At 43.4% G+C, this 12,516-nt stretch overlaps 1 protein-coding gene across 18 annotated transcripts in view; it reads left to right on the top strand.

Moving 5' to 3' along the window:
- The window catches only part of MPDZ (multiple PDZ domain crumbs cell polarity complex component), a 122,747-nt gene that overhangs the window by 77,887 nt on the left and 32,344 nt on the right, over positions 1-12,516 (top strand). For 8 of the 18 annotated variants that reach the window (XM_060268886.1, XM_060268885.1, XM_060268887.1 and 5 more), the window contains 5 exons: positions 1,544-1,721; positions 3,290-3,400; positions 4,544-4,627; positions 7,952-8,053; positions 11,836-11,998. In XM_060268886.1, coding sequence (XP_060124869.1) covers positions 1,544-1,721; positions 3,290-3,400; positions 4,544-4,627; positions 7,952-8,053; positions 11,836-11,998 — 638 coding nt within the window. The remainder of the gene's footprint in view (positions 1-1,543; positions 1,722-3,289; positions 3,401-4,543; positions 4,628-7,951; positions 8,054-11,835; positions 11,999-12,516) is intronic. The other 10 variants (XM_060268901.1, XM_060268894.1, XM_060268890.1 and 7 more) reach the window with 4 other exon arrangements.

Genomic DNA, 12,516 nt, shown 5'->3' with positions numbered 1-12,516 from the left:
CTGCAGAGGTGTACCTGATCATCACCACAGGCAGTCAGGCAGAATTACATCTGGGCCCAACCTCTTGAACCCCTAGATTGGTCTTTACGTGGGGCTACCTTTGAAGGTGACCTGGAAACTACAACTAATCCAGAATGCGGCAGCTAGACTGGTGACTGGGAGCAGCCACTGAGACCATATAACACCGGTCCTGGAAGACCTACATTGGCTCCCAGTACATTTGTGAGCACAATTTAAAGTGTTGGTGCTGACCTTTAATGCCCTAAACGGCCTCGGCCCAGTATACCTGAAGGAGCATCTCCACCCCCATTGTTCTGCCTGGACACTGAGGTCCAGCTCCAGGGGCCTTCTGGCAGTTCCCTCACTGAGAGAAGTGAGGTTACAGGGAACCAGGCAGAGGGCCTTCTCGGTAGTGGCGCCCGCCCTATGGAATGCCCTCCCATCAGATGTCAAAGAAATAAACAACTATCTGACATTTAAAAGACATCTGAAGGTTTTTTAATGACTGGTGTTTTAATGTATTTTTAATCTTTTGTTGGAAGCCTCCTAGAGTGGCTGGGGAAACCCAGCCAGATGGGCAGGGTATAAATAACAATAATAATTATTTGACAGTTCTCCACAGAGCTCTTAACAATATTAGCTTAAAGCCCCCTCCCTCTAGCTATTCAACTTCCATTGCTGAGACCATTTAAGGGAGAGGATAGCAATACTCAGCCACCCCTTGTCCTACATACAGCTCCAGCAGAGAGCCCCTCTCCTTCTAATTACCAACTGCCATCGCTGACACCATAGGAGGAAGAGGAAGCAGCGTTCAGGCAACCGTTTGTCAGCCTCTGGCAGTAACCACTGTGTGAGCACAGTTCTATATCATGCAGTCACTTTAAACACTGGTGAAGTCTTTTTGTGTGTGCTTCCTCCACGTTAAGTCCGGAGGGTGGCAACGTGAGAGTGGGCCTTCTCTGTAGTGGCTCCCTGTCTGTGGTAATGCTCTCCCCAAGAAGGTTCGCCTGGTGCCTTCATTATATATTTTTAGGTGCCAGGAAAAAATGTTCCTCTTCAACCAGGCCTTTAGCTGTTTTGTTGTTTGGGTCTAATTATTTACTGTGTTTCCTCTTGCATTTTATTCTGTGAACTACCCTGGGATCTTTTAATGAAGGCTGATATATATTAAAACTTTAATAAATAACTAAAAAGTAAGAAGGAAACTGTCAGTGGAAGTTGTTACATAAATCTTAGTAAGGTTGCGCGAGACATGCCCATTTAATTTCAGCCCTGTTGTTGTAAGAACCAAAAGCCCAGCTCTTTCCTTGGTGATTGCATTGTGAAGCACTTGAATGACCAGTTTCTGATTTTGCCCATATTTGTTTTCCTGTTTAATGAATGATTCTCCCCTCGACTCAAAAATGGCACAATCCTAAATAACAACCGAAAGTGACAAAAAGTCTCTTCAGCCCTAAATTCAAGCACGCTGAGATGCTATTTGTAAAAGTTGCAGACTTGTAATGTAGATGCGCTGCATTTCTTAACGTATTTATAATTATAGGGTTGAACTCTGGAGAGAACCCAGCAAGTCACTGGGAATCAGCATTGTCGGGGGGCGAGGAATGGGAAGCCGACTGAGCAGTGGCGAAGTCATGAGAGGAATCTTCATCAAACACATTCTTGAAGACAGCCCTGCTGGCAAAAACGGAACCTTGAAAACAGGAGATAGAATAGTGGAGGTATTAGATCGCTCTCCATTTTCCCCGCAGTTAAAGCCCCCAACCTCCTTACAGACATTTAATGGGAATGCTGGTTGTTCTAAGAAGATTGACTTCCAGAAGTAGAATGCATGTTGTAAACAGCTTGTGGCATGACTGAACTAGATCTGTTTGGCTCAATTGGTAGAGCATGAGACTCTTAATCTCAGGGTCATGAGTTTGAGTCCCCACGTTGAGCAAAAGATTCCTGCATTGCAGGGCGTTGAGCTAGATGGCTCTGGTGGTCCCTTCCAACTCTATGGTTCTGTGAAATGATTTCTATTACTACTGTACATTTGAATTAAGTATTTCGCTCTGGTACCCATGATTGTGTCCTGCAAGCACCATGGTTTCCACCTCTGGAGGTTTACAAACTCTAATGGTTGCCCATGTCTCCATGCTTTATAGTGGATGGTTTAATTCTCAGTCAACTCATAAGAACTAAAGTGGTAAAGAGAGCTCTTCCCATGAGACTTCTAATGTTAAAATTGCAACTAACCACTAGCATGCTGTACCTTGGCTTCCAGGTTCAATAGTGACCCAAAACCCGAATTAACTTACTAACACTAATATTATAACCTCATTTTCTTCGGATGCCAAAACAGCCTTTGGATTCTTGTCTTAGACATCTGCACAACTGGAGGCCTCCTTTCAGGAAGTGCTAGTCTTAGCCTTCTTTGGAAAGACTGCATTTTGCAGCTCTTGATTGAGTCTAAACGGCAGTGTCTCACCTTTTCCCTTCCTTCCCCCTCCCTTTAAAATGAATGTTATACTTTATACGCATGTTAATTGAGCCTTGCAGCAATCCAATGAAGCATGTAAACACAATCTTGCTTTGGAAATACAATTTTAAATTTTTTATTTGCAGAAGCATTTTAGAAATTCTGTTCACTGCTTACAAATTATGAGCCATCCTGAGACTTTTCTCTCTTGTTCTCTCTTTTTTAAAGAAATAAGTACACATGTAAATTGACATACACAGGTGGTTTGTCTGCTGTGGACTTATAATACATTGAATTTGAGGCTGGATCTATACACATTCAAATAACGCATTGCAGAAAAATGTGTTATAAAAATGTAAAACCACATTAGCGACAGATTACAGCTCTACATCGCCATCTGGTGTCACATGTTTATAATGCAGTTATAATGATATGGTTGATGAGTGTGTCTGAGTCCTGAGTTTTCTCAATGATTCACATACATTTATCTCAATATCCTTGCAGCAGCCCTATAAGGTAGGTCAGGATTATTGTCCTCATATTGCAAAAGACGGGCCTCAGGCTTGGATAAAGTGCTTTGCTTAAGGTTAAAGCTCATGACTAGAACAAGATTTGAACTACAGGCTCCTCATTTGCAGCTCGGTCTCATTAACACTGCACTATCCTGAGGGCCTGACGTCAGAAAAGACTGCCCCTAGCTTTTGCTTGTTTGCTTGTTATGTTTTCACCATGCCAAAGAGAAGTCAAATACATTTTCTAGAAGTTGCTGCGTTATTATTTTTCTAGCTGCGTGTACCATCGTGTTAAGCTTAGGCCTTACGATTTCAGGTGGACGGAATTAACCTCAGAGATGCAAGCCACGAACAAGCTGTGGAGGCCATACGGAGAGCAGGCAACCCAGTAGTCTTTATGGTACAAAGCATTATAAACAGACCAAGGGTAAGCATATGAACTGTGAAAAAAAGATTTGCAGAACCAAAACATGCAGGGAGAAATTAAACATCCAAGGTTTTGGGGAGGACATTTCCACAAAGCTAAGGGCAGGATTCATAGTGGTTGCACACATGCGCACACACATGCAAACTAAACAAAAAACCAATCCTTGAAAACCTACTTTAGAATGGATTTGTAAGACAGTGCAGGTTTCTGGATCAAAGCGAGTGGTGGCAACCAAAAATATATACAGGGATACCTCGCAAGACGAATGCCCTGCAAGACAAATTTTTCACAAGACGAATGCGTCTTGTGATCTGATGGTGACTCGCAAGACGAATTCGTTTTGCAAAAAATTCGTCTTGCGAATCGCGGTTTCCCATAGGAATGCATTGAAATTTAATTAATGCGTTCCTATGGGCAAAAAAAAATTCAATGCATTCCTATGGGAAACCGTGATTCGCAGGATGAATTTTTCGCAAAACGAATTGACTCGCGGAACGGATTAAATTCGTCTTGCGAGGCACTACTGTATGTACATTTCATTAGGCATTGTGGAAAAGTTCTAAGACAGGGTTTCCCAAATTTGGATCTGCAGCTGTTTTTTTGACTACAACTTCCACCACCCCTAGCTAGCAGGACCCGTGGTTGAGGATGATGGGGATTGTAGTTCAAAAGCAGCTGGAGACCCAAGTTTGGGAAACGCTGTTCTAACTGCTCATTCAGTGCAGCTGAGACCCTCTTGCCCCACAGCACCTGTGTATATCCCATCTTGATTACATGCTCATCAAACATGACAGCTGGAGACAGCTGTGGGTGTGCATGGCCTGCACAATCTGCATGGGGCAGAATAGTTGCAAACGCCCATTGCACCCAAATGCCCCCTTTTGTTTCAACGCTTGTAAAGCATTAACCAGGAGGGACGGAAACTTCCTGTGCAGATGCACCGTTCAAGGATGCAGAGGGACTTGTTTTGTTTTGCTTCACTTCACACTTCTAGTAACTTGCGCTGCATGGGCGACACAAACACCTGCAAAATAGTTTTAATATAGTAGCTTGCATTATTTGTAACTACACTTCCTCCTTGTAGATTCGCTATAAGCTGCATGTCTGATTTACAAGCTGTTTCACAAACTTTTTGTTTCCCAGCCAGAATCTCTCTATAGCTCTCTATCGTCCTCTGCTCCCAGCGGGCAGAAACCTAATAATCCATTTTACCAGCAGTCGTCGCAGGTAAAGTCGCATGGAGTAGCTTTGCTGAATTGGTGGTTGTGTGCAAGACGCTATTTGAGGCTTGTGCATTTGCTGTGGCATGGACAAAAGCAGCGCTTCTAGTTTGTGCTCTTCGTTTGAAAACCGTTGTTGTGTTTTTAGAGCAAGATCCTATAAGGGGATTTCCAGTCTTTGGTCACAGACAGCCATCCACAGAACTAATGGGGTCCTATAATGAGAGTTACCTTTTAATACAGCTTTGTTAAGAAGAAAAAAGTATCCAGCAATTTAACACGTTCCACCAGTGCATGTTGTGGGTGGGAAATGGCTGTTACCTAAGGGATATGAATGTTTACTGTGAGTTATATTTTGTTTTGAAACAACTCTTAACTTGCTTGTTTAATAAGTTAAGTATTCTGTTGTGCATTTCCCCCCTGTAACTTATTTGCAAAGGATGGGAGTCGCGTTGACAAGCTTTTTCAGATTCTGCTTACCACTATGTTTTTATAAATATTCAAAGCATATACCATACTTTTCCGTGTATAAGACTAGGTTGTTTTTTTTTTTACTTTAAAATTATGTGAAAAACTGGGGGTCTTCTAATACATGGATTGTGAAGGGTGGGGATTTCTTAAATTGGAGTCCCTAAAACCAGGGGGTGTCTTATACATGGGGGCGTGTTATACACAGAAAAATAAGGCAATTTATTGTCTGTTGATGTTAATTTTTGCCTTGTTAATTGTAACAACAGTGGCAACAGTATCCTTGTAAGTATCCTTGTACACCCTGATCCTGTCCATTTTTATTTGAAAGTAAGTCCCATTGAGTTGAGTAGAATTTACTTCCAAATAAGCAGGCATAGGATTTGTTAGGAGACTGGGAGTGGCTCAGGGGCTTTAGAGCCGGCATCCCCAAACTGCGGCCCTCCAGATGTTTTGGCCTACAACTCCCATGATCCCTAGCTAAGAGGACCAGTGGTCAGGGATGATGGGAATTGTAGTCCAAAACATCTGGAGGGCCAAAGTTTGGGGATGCCTGCTTTAGAGCTTTCATTATCTGTTGCCCTTGTGTTGTGCGCTCCTTCTTCATCACATCTTGCATGGGGATTTCCCCTTGCATTCAGTGACTGAGCTAACAATGACATAGGACCAGGGTGGATTTCATTTAAATCAAATCGATTTAAATCACGATTTAAATCACTAGTCAGTAAGACTTGATTTAAATCTTCTTTTTTACAGAAAGGCTCATTCTAGCTGGTATAATCTTAATATTTACAACCAGATGAAGGTTTCATTTTTGGAATAATAAATTTTCAGAGTAGTTTTTACAGTTATATCAAAAGTTATATCAAAAGTTTGGTTATAGTATTAGAAATCATTATGAAATTGTTGCAAGGTTTGATAAGTTAACTGTTTATATTTGGACAGCTTTTCTGTTGTACTTTATTGGAAGGAGAAAAACAATCATTTCCTTAATAACAATTTGAACAATTTATTTAACTAAAACAATAACATTATAGCATACGTACCCATGTTTGTTTACAGATGTGGTTAAACATTGGGGGGGGGACTGAGTTTTAGCACACATGAAAAACTTAAAACAAATTCTTATTTCCTGATAAATAGCCTTTGTAACTTAAATAGAAAGCTGTACAGTGGTACCACGGTTTAAGTACACAATTGGTTCTGGAAGTCTGTACTTAACCTGAAGCGAACTTTCCCATTGAAAGTAATGGAAAGTGGATTAATCCGTTCCAGACTGTCTGTGGAGTACTTAAACTGAAGCATACTTAACCTGAAGCAAACTTTCCCATTGTGAGTAATGGAAAGTGGATTAATCCATTCCAGATGGGTCCACAGAGTACTCAACCTGAAGCGTACTTAACCTGAAGTATGAGTGTAATTGGTTCTGGAAGTCCGTACTTAACCTGAAGCGTACTTAACCTGAAGCGAACTTTCCCATTGAAAGTAATGGAAAGTGGATTAATCCGTTCCAGATCGGTCCGCGGAGTACTTAAACTGAAAATACTCAAACCGAGGCATACTTAAACCGAGGTATGACTGTATTTTGAAAGGTTTTTCCTCCAAAGGCATTTTATTTTAAAAATCTGATTTATTTTTTTTAAAAAAATCTGATTACACACACACACACACACACACACACACACACCATAATCATTGATTTTTTTATCCACCCTGCATAGGACGACATTTATAGCAGTGCTAATCATGGTTACGTCAGTCCACAGCTTGCAACCTACTTCTAACTATGGCTGACAACTGTGGTTTGGCATTAACCATGAGGTTCTCCTAATCCCTTATCCATCAGGCAGCTTTGTGTCTGGCATATGTTTATATTGTTTTCAAGCTACCTATGCTGGATCACAGCTAGTGCTGTGGTTGCGCTAAGAGGCAAACCCTCCCACTGCACTAATATAAATTATGGATGCGTGCACCTGCTTTTCTAATTTAGACTTGCAATGATAATGAAGGGATATTTGGAACAATCTTGGTGGAGTCCTGTTCCTTTTCGAGATGCTTAAAACCACGGAGAGGTCTCATGCATAAAGGGTGGTACAAGCATGCATGCAGGTGCAACACTCAACATCCTTATTTATCAGTGATTCCCAGCTGGAAAGTGTGAATTGCCATCGGAACACATTGTGTCTGAAATGCTTTGTAATCACTCTGTCGTATTTGATCCATGACCACCATTTTCACACATGGATTTGATCAGGGGTTGGCAAACTTTTTTTTGGCAAACCGTCCCCCAGACCTAGTGGCTGTGGACTGTGGAGGGGGCTTCTCCCCCTACCCCTCTCTCCACAGCCCCTCTCCCCTGCTTTCCTACCTCCTCTGCCACTCTGCCTGCGGTTGGGAGCCGGCGGTGGTGCTGGCACCTCTCTGTTTCGGGCCAGCTTTCCTGGGTGCCAGGCGCAGGGCCAGCAGGTGTGCCAAGCTCCAGCCCACAGCGCGGCCATGGGGAGAGGCCGGCGGGCAGGCGGCGAGGTTTCTATCAAAGCCCAGCCCTCTTCCTCCGCAGGGTGGGGAGAAGCCAGGAAGAAGGAGGGAGGAGACACAGCCATGATGAGGGAGGGAGGGGGACAACCGCAAAAAATGGCGCCCCCCCAAAAATTGGGGGGAAAGGCGATCACACCGATGCAAGCGGTGGTTGCAGAACTGTTTGCGGGCTGGATCCACAGGGCAATTGGGCCGGATCCAGACCATGGGCCTTAGTTTGCCAACCCCTGGATTTGATGTTGGCCAAGGGATGGCCCTGTTTGTGTGGAAGTGCCCTAATGTGTCTACCTTTTGGTTAGCAAGCCCCTTTCTGTTTTTCTCGTAGAACCTCCCTATGCCTTACCTGCAGTACAACCCTTTCAGTAAGCCTCCTGCCTTCAGCAGCACTAACCCTTTTGTTGCGCCTCTACAGTTCAACACTAACAAGGTTGGATGATGCATGGATGTTTGTGATGGACTCAGTGAAAATTTATGTGTTCCTCTCTTTCTCTGCTCCTTCTCCTCTCCCTCACTTTTTTTTTTTTGAACAAACGTCAATAAATCAGTGTCTTACTGGAGGAAAAGCATTCTCCTTATCAGAGATAGTAGGGACGCGGGTGGCGCTGTGGTCTAAACCACTGAGCCTAGGGCTTGCCGATCAGAAGGTCGGCGGTTCAAATCCTCGCGAAGGGATGAGCTCCCGTTGCTCGGTCCCAGCTCCTGCCAACATAGCAGTTCGAAAGCACATCAAAGTGCAAGTAGATAAATAGGGACCGCTCCAGCAGGAAGGTAAACGGCGTTTCCGTGCGCTGCTCTGGTTTTGCCAGAAGTGGCTTAGTCATGCTGGCCACATGACCCGAACAAACTGTCTGCGGAACAACATCAGCTCCCTTGGCCAGTAAAGCCAGATGAGTGCCACAACCCCAGAGTCGTTCACGACTGGACTTAACTGTCAGGGGTCTTTACCTTTATCGGAGATAGGTCCACCATACTCGCCCAAAAAGCTTCCATTTGACCGCAGAATCAGCTGGTCTACAACCATAGTAAGACAGAGGCAGCCTGTTGCTTGGGGGAAGACCAAACCTGCAAGTGTGTCATGCTTTGTATTTAACAGATAAACTATACACAAAAGCTACGAATCTTCATTGTAAAATATTACATGAATCAGTGTGGATTAGGATTTAAACACACACATACACACACACACTGATAAGGCTAAATTGATTGGCAGTATGACTGCATTCCCAAATCTTTTTGAAAATATTAACATAAATAGTTTGGTTCTTCTCTCCCCACTGCCCCACCCCCAGTGAACTGCTTAAATGCATGCGCTCTGTCTCTACTTGGTGATATAGGTAAGGGCTATAGAAGTAAACTTACTTTTCTTTTAATAAGCTAACAGTTTAGGTCAAACAGCTTAGCAAACTTTTTCAGCAGGGGACTGGTCCACTTTCCCTCAGACCATGTGATGGGCCGGACTGTATTTTGAAAAAAGAAAGAAAAAAGAACGAATTCCTATGCCCTACAAATAGCCCAGAGATGCATTTTAAATAAAAGGACACATTCTACTCATGTAAAAACACGCTGATTCCCGGACCATCTGCGGACCGGATTTAGAAGGCGATTGAGCCGGATCTGGCCCCTGGGCCTTAGTTTGCCTACCCATGGCTTAGGTTCTCAAAACAAACAAAAGGCAAGGGGTTTTCTGCTGTTCTCCCCAGTACTGCTGTTCTGCGAGTAGAAGACACTCTTGCTCACAAAACAGGACTTAAACTTCATTTCCTCTCCTCCTTGCTGCAGCCCCTGAGCCACCTTCAGAAGCTAGTTGGGGGTCCCTCTTGAGCAGATTTTGGAGGGGCTGCTGTGTTATTCCACTGCATGTACATCTGCATGCAAAAGTAAATTGTTGCATAAATGTTTGTTCTCAGGTTGCAGAATTGTCTTTGTCAATTTCCTTCCAAGAGGGATTTTGTTGCTCCAAGGCCTGATAGGGCCTATGACTGGTAATGATAAGCCATGTTAGGCCCTTTAAGAAATGTTGAGTCATTCTGATGTTATTATTATTTAAAAAAAATAAAAAAATAAAGTTTATATAAAACCCATTCCCTATGTAAGAGTACTTGTACAGTAAAAAAAGAAGAAGAAGGTAGCATTCCTCCAAGGATACTGTAATAAACAGCCTGCTGTTTTCTGTTACCATAGGATATGCAGAATCCAATTAGATTTACCACCAGTTGCTCCCCATGTAACCCCTTTGCTCCTACACCGTTTAAGGTTTGTTTTAATTCGCAGTTTCTGTCCTAATTTGTAGTTACCACACTCCTTATGTGCTGTCTGTCCTCAACCCCCCCCCCCATTTTGCCCCCCTTGATCATTTCAAAAGGACCACGTGCTTCTTCCAAGTGTACCTGCTTCTTTCAGAGTGATGCTGCTCTCTCCCTACTTACTGTCCCCCAAATTCTTTGTCTGAAACCCACAGGATACTACGGTGAAGGATTCGGGAATTGTATTTATTTCTGCATCTTTTATAGTAGTGATGGGGGAGCCTGTGATTCTCCAGAAGTTGTTAGGCTACAATTCCCATCAGCCCCTAGGCAGCAGGGTCGACCGTCAGGTATCATTGCTGGAATTCCAGCAGTACCTGGAGAGCCAGCTCTTCATAATTAAGGTCACCATTGTTCTTATTAAGAGCTCCCTGTTCAAATCCCCGAAGCCAATCGTGGTGCTCCCATTCACTCTTATAGGGCCTTTTCCTATGTTACCTTAGTGGGACCGTTTGCCACAGTTAGGTCCCATACCTCTACATACAAGAGGGCCAAGTTGGTGTGTGTGTATTGTTTATGATATGTAGCTTACAGAGTAGCTTACAGCAATAATAATAATAATTTATTATTTATACCCTGCCCATCTGGCTGGGTTCCCCCAGCCACTCTGGCCGGCTTCCAATAAAACATTAAAATACAGAAATCCATCAAACATTAAAAGCTTCCCTAAACAGGGTTGCCTTAAGATGCCTTCTAAAGGTCTGGTAATTGTTGTTCTCTTTGACCTCTGGTGGGAGGGTGTTCTACAGGGTGGGTGCCACTACCGAGAAGGCCCTCTGCCTGGTTCCCTCTAACTTGGCTTCTCGTAGCAAGGGAACCGCCAGAAGGCCCTCGGCGCTGGACCTCAGTGTCTGGGTAAAACAATAGGGGTGGAGACGCTAGGAAGCCAAATAACTCTTCTAGGTGATCGATAGCTTCTTTGTAAAGACTATACATTGTCCAGACTCTTTATAGTCGTACCTTGGTTCTGGAACGCCTTGCGACTTGAACATTTTGGCTCCCGAACACCGTAAACCCGGAAGTGAGTGTTCTGGTTTGCAAACATTTTCTGGAAGCCGAACGCCCGGTGCGGCTTCCGATTGAGTGCAGGAAGCTCCTGCAGCCGATCAGAAGTCGCGCCTTGGTTTTCGGTTGTGTTTGGAAGCATTCAGTTGCACAAAATCTGAAGTTGTGTGCATATAGCTATTATATATGCACATGCTAAGTATTGAAATAAAGTTAAATGCGCGCGCACACACACACATGGTTGTTTCCAGAGTGTCCCTTTGGTGAATGGAAGCTCCCAAAGGCGAGGGGAAGGAGACAATCCCCACAATCTCTCATGCAGGTTCCCAAACCAACTTCTATTGCGTTCTGGAGAGGTCCTCCAACTCTCTGTGGCTTTTCAAGAGGGCTTCAGGGACACGGAAGTAGGCATGTACGGTGAGCAGAGTTCTGTACATGGGAACTTTGGATCCAAACTAGTATTGCTAAAGCCTCGTGTGAGTTTTTCTCCTCCCCACCTTTTGAACAAAGGCACTATTCTATATGAATCCTCGAAACTACACATCTCAGCCACTTTTCTTTGGGAATCAGTAAAATTATCTTCCTTCCTTCCTTCCATGATTCTGTTTTCGGTTTTGGAAATACACTTTCACGTCTATGTAAGTCCTTGGTATGTAGGCCACCCAGCACATAAACCTTCACTGAATTTGGCATTTAGTGACTGTCCTGCTTGCTTAAAGTGCATCTGAACCTTCATTTACCATGCTGGTGTTTTTCATCTGTGATTGCCTTTCTGTTCTATTATTGCACAGTATTTTAACTTCAAAGGCCTAGCCCTTTCTTTGTCATCACTTCATGCATTTTCTTTGCCCAGTGCCAGTCTGCACGTTCCCAGCCACTGTATTTTCCTTACTCTCCACAGGCATCTAGCCAGTCAGATTCAGAGCCGGAAAAGGCTTCGTCTTGCAACCTGCTTCTGCCGCCTCCTTCACTGTCACCAGGAATGAGCAGTGAGGTTTTGCAGCAACCCTGCAACCAATACCTGGAAGAGCTGGATAAGGAAGATGAGTTCGGATACAGCTGGAGTAAGTTTGCTTCTTGAGAGAACCTTTCACAATTGTTTACAGCTTCATATACTATGTGATGGTCATCTTCCTTTTTTTTAATCTTGCTTGAATAACTTGTGGAAACCACATTATTTTTTGCTACAGTGGTGCCTCGCTAGACGAATTTAATTCGTTCCACGGGTCTTTTCTTATAACGAAAAATTCGTCTAGTGAATCCCATAGGAATGTATTGAAATGTATTTTTTGCCCATAGGACCACGATTCGCTAGACGAATTTTTCGTAAAACGAATTCGCCTACTGAGGCAACCTCCGCTAGAAAAAGCCTTTCGTTAAGCGGAAATTTTGTTAAGCAGGGCATTCGTTAAGCGAGGCACCACTGCATGTACATTTTGTTGTATGAATTCAGATTCTGTCTTTTGTATAATGGGCAAACATTTTAAGCTCTATTCTCTGGTTGTCTTTTCCATTATAGTCCAAGTGAGATAATTGCTGCTATTAGAAAACATTGCTGCTATTAAAAAAACAAATATGTGTG

This window comes from Zootoca vivipara, chromosome 16 (assembly GCF_963506605.1).
Source record: "Zootoca vivipara chromosome 16, rZooViv1.1, whole genome shotgun sequence".
Taxonomy (NCBI): Eukaryota; Metazoa; Chordata; class Lepidosauria; order Squamata; family Lacertidae; genus Zootoca; species Zootoca vivipara.
Note: the sequence above shows the minus strand (reverse complement) of the source record. Positions and strands in the feature narration are given on the sequence as shown.